The sequence below is a fragment of the Saccoglossus kowalevskii genome, chromosome 9 (genome assembly GCF_978046115.1).
Source record: "Saccoglossus kowalevskii chromosome 9, keSacKowa6.1, whole genome shotgun sequence".
Lineage (NCBI taxonomy): Eukaryota > Metazoa > Hemichordata > Enteropneusta > Harrimaniidae > Saccoglossus > Saccoglossus kowalevskii.
In genome coordinates, this window is record NC_140649.1 from 36,169,067 (window position 1) to 36,189,935 (window position 20,869).

At 36.5% G+C, this 20,869-nt stretch overlaps 1 protein-coding gene across 1 annotated transcript; it reads left to right on the forward strand.

Annotated features, from left to right (window-relative positions):
- Positions 1–231: 231 nt before the first annotated feature.
- Positions 232–18,790, forward strand: LOC102809516 (uncharacterized). Its single transcript, XM_078008665.2, has 7 exons — positions 232–347; positions 2,673–2,806; positions 10,027–10,194; positions 10,577–10,710; positions 11,601–11,729; positions 13,587–13,660; positions 14,238–18,790. Exons 1-7 carry the CDS (start codon positions 268–270, stop codon positions 15,118–15,120), a joined length of 1,602 nt encoding a protein of 533 aa, XP_077864791.2. The 5' UTR covers positions 232–267; the 3' UTR covers positions 15,121–18,790.
- The last annotated feature ends 2,079 nt before the right edge of the window (positions 18,791–20,869 follow it).

Genomic DNA, 20,869 nt, shown 5'->3' on the forward strand with positions numbered 1-20,869 from the left:
CCATTCATTTTCAGTTTTTCAATACAAATTACCTAAGTGGGTATTCTGTTGATTTACAACGTGTGGTGGCATCGGTATAAATTTGTACGCGATCTATTTCCTTGCATTTATTTGTAAGACAGTGTCAGTACATATTGAAGCATGTCTTACACATCGGTAGCATACTCTCTTAATCAACATTTGACCCACTGTGTATAGTTCCAGTATCCGTTAAGAAAGGGCATCAAATTTGCAACCCAGAATGGTTCCAGCTGCGAGAACTACATAATGGAGAACTGGCCTGACGTGGGCAGGTTTATGGAACCATTTAACGTGGAGGACGCAGATCAGGCTATAGAGCATATTAAGTGAGTGCTGTATCCTGAATAATTTATTGGGTAACTTTGCTGGGGGCTGAATGATGTTATTATCATCATTTGACCTCCAGCAGCGCCTGAGGAATATCCCTGTGACAAGATGATATTCGTTTGCCCATTTGCTGAGCGTTTCCACTTTATCAATTCTGTCCTGGTTTGTTTCAATTTAGGATGAATATCTCCAAATTGATATTAGCGATTTTTCCACACTTATATATTTGTGTGTGAGCTTAACGTATATCAATTGCTGAAAACAAATAAATCCCGGCGAATTTTTACAGTGGGAACTTCAGTCAACGCACATCTCCCGCTACCTCCCTGTCAATATCGTTACTTCTCACCAAAGCTTGTTTTGTTGTACTTTATTGTCATGGCAACTCGAAGGTTCATTCCCCAGATGGTTCACTGACGATCGGCACAGTAACGGGTAGTAGTATTCAAGTGTACCTAACTCGAAATCACCCAAAGCTGGCGAAATTCATGGACAACTACATTCAGGACTGCACCGAGGAAGCTATGGCGAAATTGAAGTGAGTAAATGCACACTCGAGGGACACATTTTCGCGAATTCGGGAAATGGGTCGGTATTAACATTGACAATTCTTTAAAGCTCTTCCAATGCAGGACATTGAAATGAAAGTAGCTAAAGCACTGTATGTAATTGAGATGCAAATAGGACGTTCATTTCTGAGAATGTGATCGTGTGGTCGATTGGTGGCATTCCAATTCCGCCCCTCTAGTAAGTCACTTTAGTCTAACTAATGCCTTTGTCATTAAAAACACATAACCTCCCTATAACTTGCGTACCGTCAAATTTAATCACGTTCTCTAAAGTTACAATATTGCAAATCAAACTAATACTCTAATGTATACAATCATATCCTTCTTATCCTTGTATATGACCACTCTTGCATTGGGAGAGCGCCACAAAGAATGGGTTGATATTGATACTGTTAAAATTGTCCAGGACCTCTCACTGAAGACTATGCTTTACCACCCTGTCGTTACGTAATACCTTATCTTCAGTCTGTCTAGGGTAGGCTCCCTCGTCTACATAGAGGTTGCCTTGACTGGTAGTGACGGTTTTGTTACTCCCCATGTGTTTTCATGTCATAGGGCGTTACCTAGACAGGGTCGTAAAACTGAAGTCTACGCATGCATAGTGGCGGTTCGCGGCAACAAAACTGGACAATTGTTACCCAAATCCTGAATCGAGAAATGGAAATAATAAGAGTGTGCACTACTTCATTTCATTATTGCCACGTGTCTGGCAATCGTAAACGTTGCATGAACTTCGCATGATCCTGGATATGTGGACGTCGTCTGCTCGTTGTTCAAGATGGCGTATATTATGGCTGCTGACACCTTTAAAAAACATTCAATAAGCAGACTTTATTTCTCAACTAACTTGTATATAACGGTTCTTCTTTTTATGCGTTTTCCTCCTTGATATGGCAATATTCACTAACCTTTTTGGAGATATGTGTTGAAACCACGTTTTCGTTGTGTATATGTGTTAATTTATGCTTAGGTAAAACTAAGTCGTCTCTGTACGTTTAATGTTTGAAATGTCCTTTCCTTGCACTATATGCTCAAACCTTATTTTGTTCCTTCATTAATTTTGCTTCAGGCATGGCTATAATGTATTATTTTTTAATGCTTATTAACTTTTTTACAAAATAATAGCGAAATATACTGATGTTACTTTTATTTTTTTCTTAAGGGTATTCCACAGTTCAAGTATTATCTGTGGATCCTTGGCACTTTGGCACTTTGGCACTCTTTGAAATATGCGTGAAAAAATCATATCTTTATTTAGTTACAATTCTATTGATGATAATTTTCATTTAATTCACAAAATACACCTACATGAATCATTGTTATAAACATGATTTTGGAAACAAGCAATGCAATGCATTGTGGTATACATAATGGTAGAGTTCAAAGTGACATTGATGAAAGGGAAGGACAGTTGTTACTTTTGCTGTGTAAACCATAATGCTTTTTATTTTTTCCTTCTCTTGGTCTTCATGACAACTTACTCTTTATAGTTATCACTTTTGTCACCAATGATGTTATTTTTTTCTGCAATATCCGACAGTTGCCTATGAATACCCTGGCGCTAACAACTCATACACTTTATTAAAAGAGTTGATTTGTATTTTTTCCCTTCCACTGTCGTTTGGACATATAACACTATTAGTGCTGACATGCGCATTGCAGGGATTCAATTTTCTGAACTACATTAATTCTGTAAATGCTTAACCATATCTTTCTCTTTAAATTGATTTTTAAAATTGTGCTAATGATCTTAAGGAGTGGAAAATTAGACGCATTTATATACGATTCGCCTGTGATTGAATACCGTATGGCTAACGATCCTGAGTGCCAGCTAGTTAGTGTTGGTAAACCATTTGGAGAAGAAGGCTATGGTATTGGACTTCCAAAAGGTGAGATTGAATATAATATATACCAAGAGTCACTCACAGTCCTTCGTCAGCTTATCTATTAAGTCCTAGTTGTGGGTGATTCATATGAGTTCTACAACAACTATATGAGATATTCTTGATGTGTCGATCGCCATTTTGTTTATCTTTTTGTCTAACATGGCAATCTAACGCAAACATACTGGACAGTTTTCAAATGCTTTAATTTTATATATTCCAATACAATTCCAAGTTTCAATGAAATTCAGTTAAAGAGGCTTTGATTTTTCTGCTTCATACTTAGATCATACTTAGTGATGTTATTTGAAATGTAAAATCTTCTATGTGTCTATAAATTTTACATGCAAACAGGACTTTGTTGAAAAGTTATGGAAAGTTAAAAATAGTATCCAGAAAGGTTCACAATACATCACAAATGAATGTAATAGTGGCATTATTGTTTATATATAGTAAACCATGCGAACTATTGATTGTGAAAACCTCATACATGGTGTATCTGGTGGGCAAATCAAAAGTATAAAATTAATGTCACCGTAAAAAGAAATACTGAATGCGAAGTGAATTTTCCAGCGTGGACGTGAATTGATATTTGACTAATAGAGCGTTTTCGGTGACAGTAATTCAATGATGTTAATGATTGTATTTTTTTAGATTAAACATTTCCTAGAACCCACTTTCTTTGTTTAGCTTTTAAAGTTTGTCAATGGTCATTGATTTAATCGTATTATTATGTAAATTATTATGTGTTGTTTTGACCGGATTGGTGTCTTAACTAAAACAATATTGAAGTCGTCTGCGAACATTCAACCTACTAAATAGTGGCAAAAATGTTACCTCAAAACTAGTCATTAACTTGTTTTTAAGTGGGAAATACTATTTATTCTATAGAATTCATCTTAAAGTTTTTTTCATAAAACAAAATAGTATTCATCATAGTTTTTTAATAATCGTGACAATAAGTACTCGCCTTATAATTTTAAATTATGAATTATTAACAAACTGAATGGCTCAAAATTTGATGTTGATTCGGTGATACTATTGTCTTTGTGAGCAACAACATAAAAAATATTAAACCAAATTGTAAAAATCAAGATTATTGCTTATTTTCTGAAAAGCTTTATATTTATTATTGTCAGGTCTTTTTTGCAATCGTAGGAATTTCGTTTTTTTTTCGTGTGGTGGTCCAAGCCTAACTGTGAGAACATTGTTTATTTGTATAATCTTTTCTAGTTCTCTGCCACAAAACGAAGGTTCGTAGACTTTAACTAATGCAATTTTTTTTCTGCAATTGTAATGTACTCAACACATTCAGCATTCAGATACACCCACTGAATAATTATAAATACTTTTAATATAAATAAATTGGCCTCAAAACCTATGTTAATGTAACTTGATTATAATGGAAGGTATAGTAGCATCGATAAATATGTTCTGTGATGGAATAGAAAGGCATTTATTATCTACATTGTTCAAACCAAATCTAAACCCTGGATGCACCTTATATCTGTAGGTCAACAATGCTATTAACTAATTAATCACATAACACCACGGAATTCGGCTGTACACACGAATACGTAACGTTAATTATTACTTATCGCCAAGTAATTTTTGATCATATCTGTGTTTTTTCATATTTGTGTTTTGTAGAATTATATCATCACTACATTGGGCATATTGTTATTATAAGTTGGCAAAATACAAATTACGAACAATATCCTCTGCAAGATAATAACTTCACGCACAGCACAACACCTGTACATTCATGCTCGCGTCACCACAGTCACAAACACTAAGTTTAGAAAATAGTATCTACATCTTGTCTTGAATACTGATCAAACAATCCAATTAAAAAAAAAACATTTCAGGATGTTATTTAATAGGTATATCACATATCATATAATATATCTATTTTTAGAAATGTTCAAGACATTCATACGGAAACAAATCATTTTACTGAGTTTACTGAGGCTCTGATTTAGCTATTTAGCAATTCCACGTTCCGTCACTCTGGCTGACCTGTGCGTCTGTGTTACATGGGTGACTACCTCCTACTGTCAAGCAATTGAACCAGTACATCGTTTACTTTATTACATGGTCGATGGTTTAACCCCTGTTACACAGGGTCACACTTGAAACGCCCAGTGAATAGATATATTTTGACCAGGGAGACAGAACTCGGATTTGATAAGACATATCTGAATTCACAACTAGGACATCAGCTCGCCATCCAGTTGTATTGACTAGTGATAGATGCGTGAGGGAATCAACTTCGAAAAGTTGCTAGTATTGTCTTGGTGCAACTAAGAATAATGCTATCATGGTATAAAACGACAAAGTAACATGGCCTTGTAATATATGTAAACGTCATCCTTTCTTTATACATTATTGTATAAGCACAATGTGATATGTGTATGTAGTTTTGTTTTTGCAAACAATTCATTTGAATGACAATATATTTGAGAATTTGGATATCAGTGAACATTTACTGCCAACTGTTCATGCAATTATCTTCTAGAATAGTATGAAAAAGTTGATATTATTCAAATAAAATAACAAATTCGTCTGCGTTTTCTTGCAATGTCATATTCCTTTCCTTGTCACTTTTAATTATCTAACAGTAATAGTCATTTAAAATATTCTCTTTTTCAATTCTTGTTTCCTCTTACAAATTCTAACTTTTTTCAAGGACAAACTCTTCTTGGAAACCTTTCTGAGTAAAAATGAAAAATCATGATGTTGAATAAATGTGCATCTATGTCAAAGACAACCTCCCTGGTTTACAACTTTTTCAGTTATCCTACTTACAGTACACAGACAGACACACGAAAAATCTACACCGACTAAAACTTAAGCTCCTTCAATTAATGTAATGTACAAAACGCGTATGCTATAAAAAATTCCAAATAACATGATGAGTGGGTGCCACTATGGTCTCCATGATGTATTCAAGTCAGCTTGTTTGAAAACCTTTTCGTCATTTTAATACATTTGTCAATTATAATTTATATCTGAGGTTGAAAAATAATTTTAGTGAATGATTTGTTTTCAAACAATAATAACGACTCAACCTATAATACTCCAATTGTACTAAAAGCTTTTTAGTGTTTGTAATAATACAGAAAGTTTATATGACTTGCAGGTCGATAACTACCAGATAACTAAACAAGGCTAGGGTAATATTGTTGTGGCAATTTTTGAACATTGGGAAATATATTATTATTATGCTATTTTAATGAACAAGGAGAATGATGAAAAGTATGAAGATAATTAGATACATATTTCAACACTGATCAGCAACCTTTTATATAAGTTGTGTTTTCTATTCATAGTCAGTAGTACACTAAATCGAAGTGTAGAATAAACAAACATTGTGTTTTTAAAAATTTTTAAATTTACTTTGAGGAATGTGTAAATCCTCATGATCATTTTTGTGCTTGTGCGTGGTATGTGGAGCAATAAATACGCAAAGCATTTTCGTGAAGATAATTTACATCACTCGTTCGTGTATAGGACGTCGCATTTGTTTACATTTTCCGCTCATGTGTAGTGACTGGTGGGTAAAGGCCTGACGTGCGCACCCAAACTTTCCAACCGATTCCAAGTCTTGGGGGATACACCTTTAGATGACATCAACATTCTATGTGACAGGATACAGAAGACATTTTCTGACACTGAACAGGAGGTGCTTGGTTACAGAAGAAAGGAAAGGAAAGGAAAGAGTGGATCTCAGAGAACACTTTGGAGCTCATAAAGGAAAGAAAAGTAGTGAAACAACAAACGCTAAGAGGAAAGGAAGAAAAAAGACGCATACCGTGTTTCGAACACTACTGTGAAAAAGAGTGCTAGAAAGGACAAGAGAGAATTTATGGAGAAATTAGCAACAGACGCGCAAGAAGCAGCAAAAAGACACCAAGACAGTGTACAAGATCAGCAAGACTTTCAGGGGTGGCTTTGCTAATAGAACAACAGTAGTAAAAGACAAGAATGGGAAAGTGCTGATGACAGAAGAGGAAAAGCTAAACACATGGGCGGAATACTTCAGAGACATACTGAACAGACCCGACTCAGAAGAAGCGGCAGATATTAAAAGAACTGGCTACAGCATAGAAATGAAACGTGGAAACATCACAGAACAAGAGATAAAGAAGGCTATTCAACAGACAAAGGGAAATCGGGCCCCTGGAGAAGATGAAATCACTGCAGACATGCTGAAGGAAGACCCCATCACCAGTGCCAGAGCCTTAAATAAACTTGTCAACAAAGTATGGGAATTGGAAAAGGTTCCTGGAGCCTGAAAAAGAGGAATTATTGTTAAACTACCCAAGAAAGTCGACTTATCAGTCTGCAGCAACTGGGGAATAAACCTACTTTCGGTGTCAGGAAAGATCTTGTGTCGTGTACTGATACAGAGACTACGACAAGGTATTGAGAGGATCCTAGCAGGCAGGCAGGCTTCAGAGCTGGAAGGGGATGTATTGACCAGATCTTCCTCCTGTGTACCATAGTCGAGCAGTTCCGTGTGTGGAACTCATCATTATACATCAACTACATCGACTTATTATTCGACAGCATCCACCACCCATCATTATGGGAAATCCTTGAGGCTTATGGCTTCCCAAGGACATGCGAACAACCAGTGCTGTGTAAATCATGATGGACAGCAACATAATTGTTCCATTTGAAGACAGGAGTCAGACAGGGCTGTATGATATCACCCACCCTCTTTCTTATCATCATTGACTCGGTAATGAGGAAGGCCACCAGTGACAAGCAACGAGGACTTGGGACTGACCACCAGACTGGAGGAATGTGACTTTGCCCATAACATTGCCCTTCTCTCCCAGAAGGACATCCAGGAAAAGACAGATAAAGTGGACAAAACAGCAAAGAGTGTGGGACTCAAGATCCACCAAAACAAGACCAAGATAATGAAAATGAAGAACAGAAGTACAACCAAAACCAGTGTCTGTGGCACAATTCGCTGGGAACAGCATGCCACCAACTTAGAAGTCTACAGGCGCACCTGCATCAATAACATCACAGCTGAGGTGAAGCAGAGACGCTGGAGATAGCTGGGGCATGTGCTAAAGATGGGCAGAACCAGACACCATCACGCTGCATTGAGATGGACAACACCTTGGAAGAGAAAGAGAGGCGGAGTTCCTGGATAAGGATTGTGGAAGATGAGTTGAAGGCAGCAGGGAGGACCTGGAATGAAATAGGATGGCTTACGCAGGACAGTGACGGCTGGAGGAGATTTGCGCCTTATGCTCCACCGGAGCGAAGAGGAGTAACTAACTATCATCTACACAACATGGATATTCATTTCACGTCCCGCCCTGTATTATATTACACCTTACACCTTAAATGTTCCGAATATGTCGTGTTATCTCCCCCCCCCCCCGGGCACTTACTTTAGTACAGTAAAAATTGTATATTATTATTAAACTGCTGTATTTTTTGCGTGTGTATTTTTAATAACATATAGTTGTGGATCAAGTTATGTTTCTATTCTTGTGCGTACCCTTTTACCTTGCTAATCGTTTACCTATAGTGTCAAGTGTATATGTAAACCGCATCAATATTTAGAGATTGTTATTTCTCCATTTATAGCAGGAGTCAGAATATTTCAGTGGACAATGTCACCAACTGATTCCGTCCACCATGTCTCGCATACTGTATCGTGGAAAATCTTTTTGAATATTATTCATTGCATCAAACATTTCACATAAATACTCGAGAAGTCATATTGTATTCTTTATATATCGAATATGAACTTGATTGATTCTTTATATTCAGTTTACATTACGTAAGTTAAAGAAAAAACAAAGATTATCAATAAAGTTGACTATTTTAAACAATTCAATAAATTTACTCGATTCACTGTAGAAGCTATTTTTAGAGGCTTCGATAATAATATCAGGACAAATCGATTTCGTGTATCTTTAAAAAATACTGACAACAATCAATAGATTTTAGCAAGCATATTACAATATCATCAAACAACCGTATTACACAAATGGTCATCCGATGTGAGCTCCTCTATCAAGTTCAGCTAACACTCTAACCAGGTGCTCCTCAATCATTTGGGATTGTTCTTTGCACTAAAGGGTGTGGAAATGCTGTTAAAACGGAACAAAAATAAACATCACAATTCAGCAATCGTGTGATATTACCAATCGAGAGTATTTGTTAGCAGATATAAGACCTTTCTGGGAAAAAATATACCAGGAGTTGTACCCGAGCGTAAGTGAGGTTTTTAGTTCAATATAAGCAAATCTTTCCCAGAGACGTTTTATATACGCAACTGAATACCAGGGCGTACTGTTTATAACCTACATATAACTTGCCCGCATACGTAATACGCCACAAAATAGTTGTTTATATCACACTGCTATGCGTGAATTTGGAATTCTACCAACATCATTTCTATGGAAACGGTTCTGAAGCACCAGAAGATTTTAAAATAATTTAATTATGTTGTTAATTAGAATAATTAGGTGGGAAAGCGGTTGGGAGGGTCTTACTCAAGACTAAACCGCTACTAAATGTGTTTTTTAGCTTCATTGTCACCGAAGGTGATTGTCTGTCATCCTCTGTCGTCCATCGTCCACCAACAATTGCATCTTCAGTTCTCTATTTTTAGCCATTATTTTCATTTCTGGTTAATATGATATTTTCGACTTCTTCTTTAAAACTAACAGCTCAACTGCTTCGATACATGGTATGTAGTTTGGGTGGACTTCTGACATATTTGTTCATTTCGTGACGATATCTTCAATTTTCTAACTTTAGCGAATATTATTATCATTTCTAGTAAAAGATGATATTTTTGACATCTTTCTAAATACTGCCAACCGGATAGTGTTGATATGTTATGTGTGGGTAACTTTGGTGAACCTGTATCAGTCGTGGTCATATCGTGACCATTTAGTTATGAGTGATAAGATAAACATATGGGTTGAGACAATTATAATGTAAACAAAGCCAGAGTAAAAGTAATTTGTTTTTACCCTTATTGGTGTTTATGTAACTATGCATTATTGCAAGACTATGCTGTAACAGAGTACTTGTAAATTTGAGTACTTGTACTTTCTAGGTATACCCCGCTGTGTGTAGATCATTTATCATAACAAACATGACCACACAATACATGCAAATTAAATAGTTCATACTTCCACTTTCTTTAATGCGTCGGCCACACTTTTATTTTTTTCCTCAAGGTTCCACCATGAAAGAGCCTTTGTCATTACACATACTAGAATACGAAACGGATGGTTATTTGGAAGAATTGCAGCAGAAATGGTTTGGGACAATGATATGCTACAAAGAGGGCGACCTCGGTTCAAGTGACATTGGAGATAACAAGGTCCGATTGGCACATGTAGCAGGTAAGCAGTACATATTTACCTACATGATTATGTTAAGATGCAACAACTTCTACTAATTAGATTGTTTACATGATTGTTTTTGCGATTACATTGCGCAACTGATATTCGCAAATACCTCACGTGGCACACCACAGTGTGACAAGCTTCAGTTGTGCTTCTAATCTGTGTTTCTTCTTCAAATACCTGTACCTTCGTTTGCGTTGTATATGTATGTGATTATAAGCGGTCACACCACCGCAGTAATTCTACACACCATACTAACGATAGCAGAGAAGATAACAGATTTTCGACTTCTATTTTGCTACACTTTGAAACAGGTACATAAATAGACAGAACTAAACTCTAGAATAGATTATTACCTTCACTCTCCGATTCCTCATAGGGTTGTTTATAATGCTGCTGTTTGGAATTGGCGTCGGAGGTATGATTCTTCTTCTGGAATACATCATGTATAACTACGCAGTTCCTCGCCTACATTCTCAACCCGACAAAAGGAATTGGCTCGTATTAAGTCAGGTAATCATACTACACCATTCCCACAAATTGTGCCCCCTGCGACTAATCCCTTCTGTGACGTCAATACGACGTTTATGGGTGGCGACAATGTTGTTTAAATCTACATATGTTTGGTTGTGCAGTCGTTAGTCATCTAGAATATAGTGAAATCTATCAAAAATCTTTATGACGCTGTCACTAGAGGGCGCTATTAGTTGGAGAGACATAATACATACTGCCTCGTAGAAAAAAAGTATTTCATTATTTTATGTGTAGTTTGCCACTAAATGCCTGGTTTGCTCGTTTAAAAATGCGACACACTTTAGCTTGTAACAGAGGAAACCAATTGTGTGCATAATCGATTAGACGCCATGGAGAAACAAGAGTGTGACAAAGATTGCTACGTTGTGGGTGTTCATTGGAACGCGCACTTTCTCTAGATCGCAAAAGTTTTGTAATAAGAAGAATAAACAAATATTTATTATTTAGCTGTATTGCACTTTCTAATTTGACATTGTGTTTGCATAATTTTAAAAGAGATTATATATTCAGTTATTCAAACAATGCTACGATAATATCTTCTCCTATATCCAAGCAGCCTTCACGTGCACACATTACCACATTTGCGTGCACAATAACTGATAGGAGTGTAGTAATATAGAATAAGTGATTAGAAAATGTTTTATTAAACGGATAATGTGGTCATAATTGCGCATATGCGAGTTTGTTTCAGTATCTGATGTATACGCAGTTGTCAAACGTAATATGACATACAAGCAATAATCCTGACTATTGTTCCTGTTTGGTGGGACTCACCGCACACATGCGCAGTTATATATGGTGGTACTATTCTATGAGAAAACGGTCGTCTTGCCTTGTAGTGTTTTAATTAGACACGTTTTACCCGACAGCGCTTGCACAGAGCGGTGAATACAGAAGATTTGGTTTCATCTAAGGCTAATATGCAAGAAATGATCACCATGGTTAAGAAGGGACAATTCACTAAGATGTTTCAGAGAGAACAACTCAGAAGAAAGTCTGTAAGTATAGTTTGTTATATAGATACAGATTTGTTGTTGAATGTATAATAATCACCAAATAGATTTACTGCAGACACTGCATTGACGGTGGTAGGTTGTACACCTAACGTTTGGTTGATGTTGTTTGTTTATTCTCAGTCACGACGATCCATGCAAGACATGGATATAACTTACCAAGGTCACACAGTAGTAGACTTTAGAAGTGACGTAAGTGGTGTATTCAACACACAATGAATTACGCATGCCACGATCTAACTTTCTCATTGGCAGATTCGATTACAGATGTGACTCACATATGGCACTTCACTTCTTATCAGTATTTTGCTCCGATCGACTGGATTCTCCAAAACTATGCAGACCATTTACAGGTTCTAGTGCCATGCAAGCATGTCATCAAATTTGCCATACTTTTTGTTATAATCAATATAATTCGCCGGGTAATCTTGGATAATAATGCAAATGCTGATACACAATAGTGATTAAGCATAATACTAAGGGCGCTAGCGAGTCGTTGACTCTTCTCTTGCAGCGCCAAGCAACATAACAGAACGCGTCAAAATATTCATTTGGTGATTGAGTGGCGCCTTCGTTCGTGCACACATTTTAAGTGTTCGTTTCATAGGGCAGTGTATCATGACGCATAAAGACGCATTACACAAAACAATGTTTGATTTGAATTTGAATGAATGTAAGTTATAATAGGTCGAAAAAGATGAATACGAGATTAGTGATGATTTTCAGACACTTATCTTTGAAAGTTTTATTTTACGCAGAAAGCCGTCATAAGTAAATGGTAAAGATATTCCTGGTGAACGCAATTTCACATCGGGTACTCATTGATCGAGAATTAAATTAGTGCCTAAAAAGGCTTCCTCCACATCACAGATTGAGTCAATTTCTTATTAGTGTCGCCACTGTAAACTATAATGCCATTTCCACTCCTCCTACGCGACTAAAACGCCCGACCAGCAGAATCACTGCAATCCCGTTCAATGAATTCATGGTGAGAGTCTATTTTGTAGACGCTGCAAGAGAGAGTCAACTGCTGGCTTTGCCTGGCAGTATGGCGTATACCAGCAACTGTATTGCCGATGTTGTTTATCGAAAACATGGGAATATTAACGGTTTATGTAAACATATTAATGCTGGCAATCGTGGTGAAACTGTTAGCCCTGGGTAATGTACTAGGGCATATAAGGAATAACATTAATATATGGTGATTAGTTATAGTAATGGTGATTAATTATTCAAATAATGCAACATCATGTTCTGGGAACCTTGAATCAAAACACATACTTTTCAATATTGACATGTTGGATTACGTGTAATATTATGCTGTGATAACCTTGCGTGTTTTAATTTATTAAGTTAGTATACCATTGACGGTAACCAAATTCAGAAGGTCGGTAGGTGGTGCGTCATCCGTGGCTTCAAATGCATAAAGTTGCCAGTAATTGTTGAGCACCGATCAGTTTGGCTCCCTGAACGTAAATCTTTATACAAGGAAATTTGTTTACAAGATTTCAGAGTATATGTGCATTATTTACGATTTACCGTGTGGTGTATGGGAATTTCGCTGATAAATACAAATCTCTAGCTCTAAATTCAAATAAGTGCATTAACTCATTCACAAGGGCGTAAGGATCATTGCACGTTTTCCATCATCAATTTTCAATTCTCCTTAAAAATAAAAATAGCGCATTAATTTACCTATTAACTGCTTCTAGGTTATATTTGTATTCTAAATAACAACCTGCATTGATTCTAAGAGAATAAAGTGTAAACCACATTACGCCTATGAATATGTTATTGGATAATAAAGTTTATTCTTTTTTGAAACCTATTTTCCAATTTCAGATGATGCGAAGAGAGTCGAACATGGAAATGGGATCAGATGCAAATTTAAAGGATCTCATTGATTCTGTTGCATGGTAAGAAATTCCACTGAAAATATATACTATAAATAAACTATTACTTATACTGTACAATACTTTCTTACTGCTTGGCATGAGATGACATTTCATTGGAAACCTTTACAATTAACTTGAAGTTTTGAAGTTAGATAAAATGAATTGCATGACATGGCGATCTTTATTATCATATGCATTAAACACAGGTTCCCCGTGGATTTTTCTAAGTGATGTTGACATATAATATAAGGTTATGACAGTTAGATCACATACTTACAAATCTATATCCATTATCTCAGGGACGCTTTTCAGTTGTATGCGTTGCATACTTGTACACAATACGTTGAATAGACTGGCGTGTATTCTTCTATTCCACTTAACAATGCCACTGTATTTGCCAACTTGTCACGTTTGCCAATTAGTCATATCCATTTTTCTCAGATTTTCGTGAAATATTTCATTCCATTTATATCTGCACGACATTTTATAATGTTGAGAAACAACTGAACTATGAATTGAATGAATTTTGGGGTCATTAATTGGGTATTGATGCTGTTAAAGCATGTGTAGTAATACTTTATTTATTTGTCATTCCAAGGGTAAAAAATGACAGCAAGAGGCCCAGCCTTCAAGAGGAGAGTAACCATGGTAACGGATTTAATAGAGCGAAGGAGAAAGAGATGGAAGCTAGGCAGGATTCCAGGAAAGCTTCTTTCCATTGTTACCGACCAAATCGTCTGCCAGACATTCCTAGCGACAGTGACACGTCCTACGACAATTTACAACGATTTTCACCATCGGGAGAGTTGGTAAGGTTTTCTCCACACGGCGATGTAATCAGTCAATCTCCGTCAGACTCAATGAATGAATTAGAACAATTGGAAAACACAAGGTGGGATGAGCATGAGCAAGATAGCTTTCTCAGTTTGAACTCTAATCCAGGGGAAGATGACAACGTATGTTATCCCAGTTTAGGTAATCCTGAAAGTCATGAACAATCTGACAGTTTTGATAGAAGGTACCGTCCACGTTGTTTAAGTTCGGAAAATAGTAACGTTCATCCGGAGCAGTATCTTGGAGCCCACGGTATTCTAAATAGGTATAATGGACAAACTAAATTTGGGTCGTGGACAGAAGATGAGGATGAGGAGGATGAGGATGAAGAAGACCATGAACCGAGTGAAACACACCCAATGATGATGGAAGATAACCTGCCAAGATACAGTCAGTTGTTAACAAATCAGCGTGATTATGCAAATAGTTCTTTTAAAAACCCTCAGTTTGGCGAAGATTATTCAAACAGATATGACCCTTACGACCCAGTTCTATTTGACCCAAGGCAACTGTCGAAGGAAGAACTTGTAGTGAAGTGGCGACACTCTCAACGAGAACTAACGAAGCGCCTCGGTAAAGCTCTGAGCGAAAAGGCCAAACTGGAAATGCGGGTGTCTGAATTACAATCTCAGCTGGACGACAGGTGATATTTCGCCCTAATCTCAGAGGCGCAGGTTCTCACTGCCCAGATGGATAAACGCAAATATGAAGGTAAACCGAGGTGATGACGTAAAAAAGACAGGGTTGTTGTATCAACACCTATTTTTTTTTACAATTGTTGATGAGGTGGTCGAGAAACGAACGTTGAATAAGTCGGACAGAGTTACGATCAATGGAATTTGTATAAAGGCGGCAAACAAATCACTGGAAACTGAAATGTGTTCCCACTTAATAAGCTGCTCGCTTGGACCTGCTGTTTGTTTTTTGTTTATTAACCGACATTTTATGACGGTGCTCTGGAAATTGCGAAGGAATAAAAATGGTGCAAATATGTAGCTATACTTGCTAGATGCAGGCTTCTCTCCATAATCAAGCCATGGCGTAACACAACGTGTAAACTTACCACTGCACTCTTGCCTGGCTCTTCTCTTCAATGTGAGTCTTTTTTTCGTTTTGTATGTCATTTAATTTCCTGTGCCTTTACATATGTACCAGTATTTATCTCACAATTTGTGACGTTGTACACAGTTTAAGTTCGCATACTGTACACTACTTATTTCCTGATGTAATTTACAGTAAGCAAACTAAAATCGCATTCACGTCACCTAGTTTACTTGACTTCGTTGACTGTTCTTGGTGTACAGACTGGAATCGCAATGCACCATAACTTGGCATTTTTGTAATGGCCGCTATTGTCGCATTTTATTTAGATCATATATTAACCAACACATTGCTGTGAATGAGGCATTGCAGGTTGTAATAAATATAGGCGTCAGGGAAATTCTGCTACGGCATCGCGTATCTACAATAATTACTAGTGGTGTCATTGATGAGAGGTGGCGATCTCGCGAAGCGCATACAGTATCCATCCCTGGCAATTTCTTTCACCGCATGCATGTACATCAGTCACGTTCTTTGTTACGACAAACTTAATGCAGGCTTTCACGATCGTGGTGTTTCAATGTTCACATATCAAAATAAATCAGCTATTAATCCTAAAATCAAGCCGCAAAGAAAACTCTAGAACTCACAGATTATTTAAAGACCGAAATGTGGGAACACTGTCGTCATTTGATTATACCACGCCGTATCCATGGTTACCTGGGTAAATACAAGGAACGAGTCTCAGGGCAAGAGAGCCTGTGCGTCTGTGATTAGGACAGAACGCAACATTTTTTACAATATATTATAGAAAAAGTAGGAGAACTGCAGACTATAAACTTTTTTTCATGATGTAAATTAGGAATTTTCCTTGTCATTTTTAAAAGAGACATAATTAATGCAAGATATTTAGCTTCCAAGTTTGACAGCAAGCAGGTTCTTGCTGCGATGTTGTAATCCGTTGAATTTTGACATGAATTATTGATTGATTGATTTGTAATTGCTTAATTCATATAACTTGATGTTTATAGTGTTTTCATTCACGGGTTTTATTGTCAGCGTAAAACTATAATACAAGAGTAAATAACTCTTAATACACATACTGACATCTACCACCAGTTTATGCCTGGTATCTGACACGCATGCGCAATGAAAGCTGGGATCAGCGTGTGTATGCAACAATTGTCAGATTATCGAACTAGTGAACTCCCGAATCATATCTCCGTGAAGACAGCTGGTAATATATAAATGTGGCTTCACTACTGTTTTGTTATAATAGGTGTTAACATCTTTAGTCGTTGCAGTTTTATCAGTCCAATTGTTTGGATAATATTTGGATATTGCGTTTTCCAGGAAAAGCATTTTTCATTTCGGTTGTTTTTCGTTGCCCTGTTTGGCGGTAGCAGTTATGTTGGAAATGACATTTTGGCCCGTTGAGCTTTGTTTAAAGTGAACAGCCTGAGTCTAGTATTTAATTTTATTTCATGAACGGTATTCAATTAAATCATACTTTATAACTAATCCGAAGACTATTTTCATTAAAATGGAAAATATCTTGATAGTTCGTTATTTGTGAACTCCAATTTTGCAACCATATATTGGTTTCACCACAACTGGCGTAAGTGTACGAATATACGTCATACGACGTGACAGTGATATGTCAGCCGTGAGAAGAAGAAAGTTTGTTATTTTTGGAGTTGAACTGTTTTGTTTAATATTTCCCTTACGAAAAATTATACTGTATTGAAATACCAATTATTTTGTGTAATTAGTAGTATATTACATCGGTTCATAATCACATATCGGTTGGCGAATGTCCGACATCTTTTTTTCATGCAAGTATAATGTAATTTATCATTTGAAACATGATTCCCTCGTCTCGTCTTACAGGGAAGCTACAATTAAACACAATTATGAAATTGTATGTGCGAAAAGCCCGGCTGTAACAACGTCCGTGTTCAATTATTTCTAAACAATTTTGTCCCTTTTTGTGAAGGATCTTATTTCCAACCAGCACGATCGCTTCGATTATTGATTCATTAGGTTGATCTTCATCATATTTGTACATTTTGTGACGAGTTTGTTTTTAAATTTCTATTTTTAATTTGTACGTATATACAACTAATCTGTCAGTTCCAACCTAAGTGACCGACGTCACTCGATTTGTTTCATACAATGGCAGTGTCACGTGACATCACGTACTAATCGGGACTCTGCGCATGGTGACGGGCGACGAAAACATGCAAATGATCGATGTGTTCGCCAAATATGATTCGGGTGGAGTTCAATGTCAAATTACGTATAGCATGACATTTGAAATAATGTATACACATTTTGCTCACGTTTTTTTTTTAAATTATTTTATGAATGACTACCAATCACACATTTGATATGCACTGGTTGCTTTGAACAAAGTCATGTTACTTTCCGTTAGGGAATTGTAAAATTTATTTGTGATACTAATTTATATTTCTAATTCAATTTTGGGTAAGTTTAGTTGTTAGTGTCTAACAAATTATAAGATCGAGAGACCACAAAAAGGGCACTTATAAAGAATTTTGAGTTGAAACAGTTTGTCTTGCAAGTCATGAACAGAATCCAGGGTACCCAGACTACTATTAAAGTGGCATTCACATTCTGCAAATTTGTGTGGCAGAATTCCAATATATATATTGAGATTGTCGATGTGTACTGACAAATTAACTGCAGACTAATGAGTGATATGGTAACCATGGACACTCGCTGAGTTTGATATTCACATTACATGTATGGCTCAGTCTGAGAGATACGAAACTATAGTACTCACAAGAATAGGTGGAAAGGACAAAGCAAGATATCTATTTTTAATATTTCAGATTTGTTTGCATATTTGTAGCTTGTGAATGCAACCTTAAAACACTGGGGTCTCTAGGTATTTACATTCTAGTGTGTGGTTCGCTGTTTTTTTAAAAAAAATATTAATTAATACAAATATAACGTGTTACTTAGTGATTATTATTTACTAAACCCATCACGATATCATTTTGTGTAAACACATTTGTTCAAAGAGCTTGTTGTATTTGGTGTTCCTCGAATGTCCATCATGATTTGCGTTGAGGTAAACAATCGAATTTGTACAAGTTCCGTAGTAAAATAAATCCGCTGTTGCGGAGCTCAGAACTGAAGTAAGCTTCCGTTTCTGAGGGCGTAAGATGCACAAACCAAGCGAGATTTGGGCGAGAGAAACACCAAATTGTATAAACATTTTATGAAATAAACATCACTCAAGGAACGTTACTACACAGTATTATTATTATTATTATTATTATTATTATTATTATTATTATTATTATTATTATTATAATATTATTACACATGTTCCTGCATGTGTCATACGCCGCTCAGGACACAAGCAACGTAACTGAAAATGTCTATTGAGGGCGCATGTCACGCATGTGTGTTGGAATTATAATTGAGATCGATTAATATCAATATTACCGGTTCTTAACAATATACATTGTCAGAAAAATGTAATGGTATTATTAGTGTGTGTGTGTGTGTGTGTCGCTTATAACCTATATAAAATTAGGTAGGCAACAACTGAATCGATAGGATAGCAAATAAACTGAAATAAACAAAATAACGCAGATACGTTAAGGGAAAAAAACACCCACAGCGCCACCATTGTCCGATTTCTACTGATCCTTTCAGTGAATTGACTTTATTATACCCAAGCCATAATAATAGGGCTAATGGAAAACAGTTGTCATAGTAACGGACTACACCGTGTATGCTCTAACGTGTATTCTTAATAAATTAAGTACTTACATATGGAAGCCAAACTTGTTATACGATTTTTCCTCTGTCACTGAGGTCGATTATGAATACGGAGTGAAATGAAAGTAGAATGAGTTTCTTTTAAAAGGTGTGAAACTATTTTCGCGGGTACATACAAAGAAGGATGCCATTTTTCTACGAATAAATGATATACAAGCCATCCAAAGGCATCCCGGGAGCAAACAAATGTGTTTGAAAATATTCATGTGATATTTATACTTCATGCCAATAAATGATCTGGTGTTCAGTTAACAGAAAACACGAACGCAGTCACCCTCTCATCGTCGTTTTTTTTCAACTTGTGTTCAACATATTATGTATTTTGAATACGCGCCCTGTCCCTGTGTTCTAACATAAACATTGTAAAATAATGACTCTGACAATGACATTTAAACTGAATATGCAAGTATTTGTCCCGCCGAGGAATGTGGCGTGAAACAAAATAACATTACTTCGACGGCAAAGTAACGTTGACATTCACAATTGTAATGGCAAAGACCATTGACTAGAACATGCATGACCTTGTCAATCTAACAATACTTGCAATGCTAAAGCTGTGGACATTCAAACAATTGAGAAAAAAAATGCAGACATACGTCATTCGACTGTACGGATTAACTGCAGATTTATAGAATGTGTTTAGCCGTCACGTTCGATTATATACAATTATGCCTAGTTACTGTCCAAGTATGAACATGTACGCACATTTCAAATCACAAACAATATGCCGTTTTAACGACCATGTGTTGCTATGACAACCAACTTACATTTCCGTCCCTCGGTGTGCGCGGTATCAATCTTAATGGAATGTACATACAATATTTGATTCGATGTCAGGCGATCCTTGTATCGGATTATCGCCGTCAAACCACGGTTGATGACGAGATTTGAACACTGAGCCTCCTAACGGCGAGACGTATTCTCCCGGAGTCCCAACGGCGGGCTTATAAGGCATGCAGTTGTACAACATTCTTTAAAAACATGGCGCCTTTCTCTCTGTCAGAGGAAATCTAAATTTTTATTATCATAAACATTCATCACTATTTATTGCACAGATGGTTCTTTCTTGTTGCGCGCCATCAAAACTTGAATCAACATTCTCAATACATTTCTTTATCGTGTTCGTCATTATTTGACGGACGCATTTACGCAGATAAATAGCCTTTGTGAATTTTTCATTATTAATAAAAGTTTTCAGAATAAACAAAATGGACCAGATAAAACCTTATTATGTAAAGTAATACATAACTGCCACTTCCCTGGTAGAGAAATATTAATCGCGTATGTTGCCTGTACTTTATATTCAAGTATGTATCATGGCTAGCGTGCACACACGTGTATGCATTGTATGTATCATTGATAGCGTGTACACACGTGTATGCATTGTATGTATCATTGATAGCGTGCACACACGTGTATGCATTGCATGTATCATTGTTAGCGTGTACATACGTGTATCATTGCTAGCGTGCACACACGTGTATGCATTGTGCGTATCTTTGATAGCGTGCACACACGTGTATGCATTGTGTGTATCAT

Excerpts from the sequence above, each read along its gene's own strand:
- LOC102809516 (XM_078008665.2), top strand. The coding sequence starts at position 268 with ATGGAGAACTGGCCTGACGTGGGCAGGTTTATGGAACCATTTAACGTG. Across the intron at positions 10,195-10,576 it reads CCGATTGGCACATGTAGCAG|GGTTGTTTATAATGCTGCTG; the intron begins GTAAGCAGTACA and ends GATTCCTCATAG. Across the intron at positions 10,711-11,600 it reads ATTGGCTCGTATTAAGTCAG|CGCTTGCACAGAGCGGTGAA; the intron begins GTAATCATACTA and ends TTTACCCGACAG.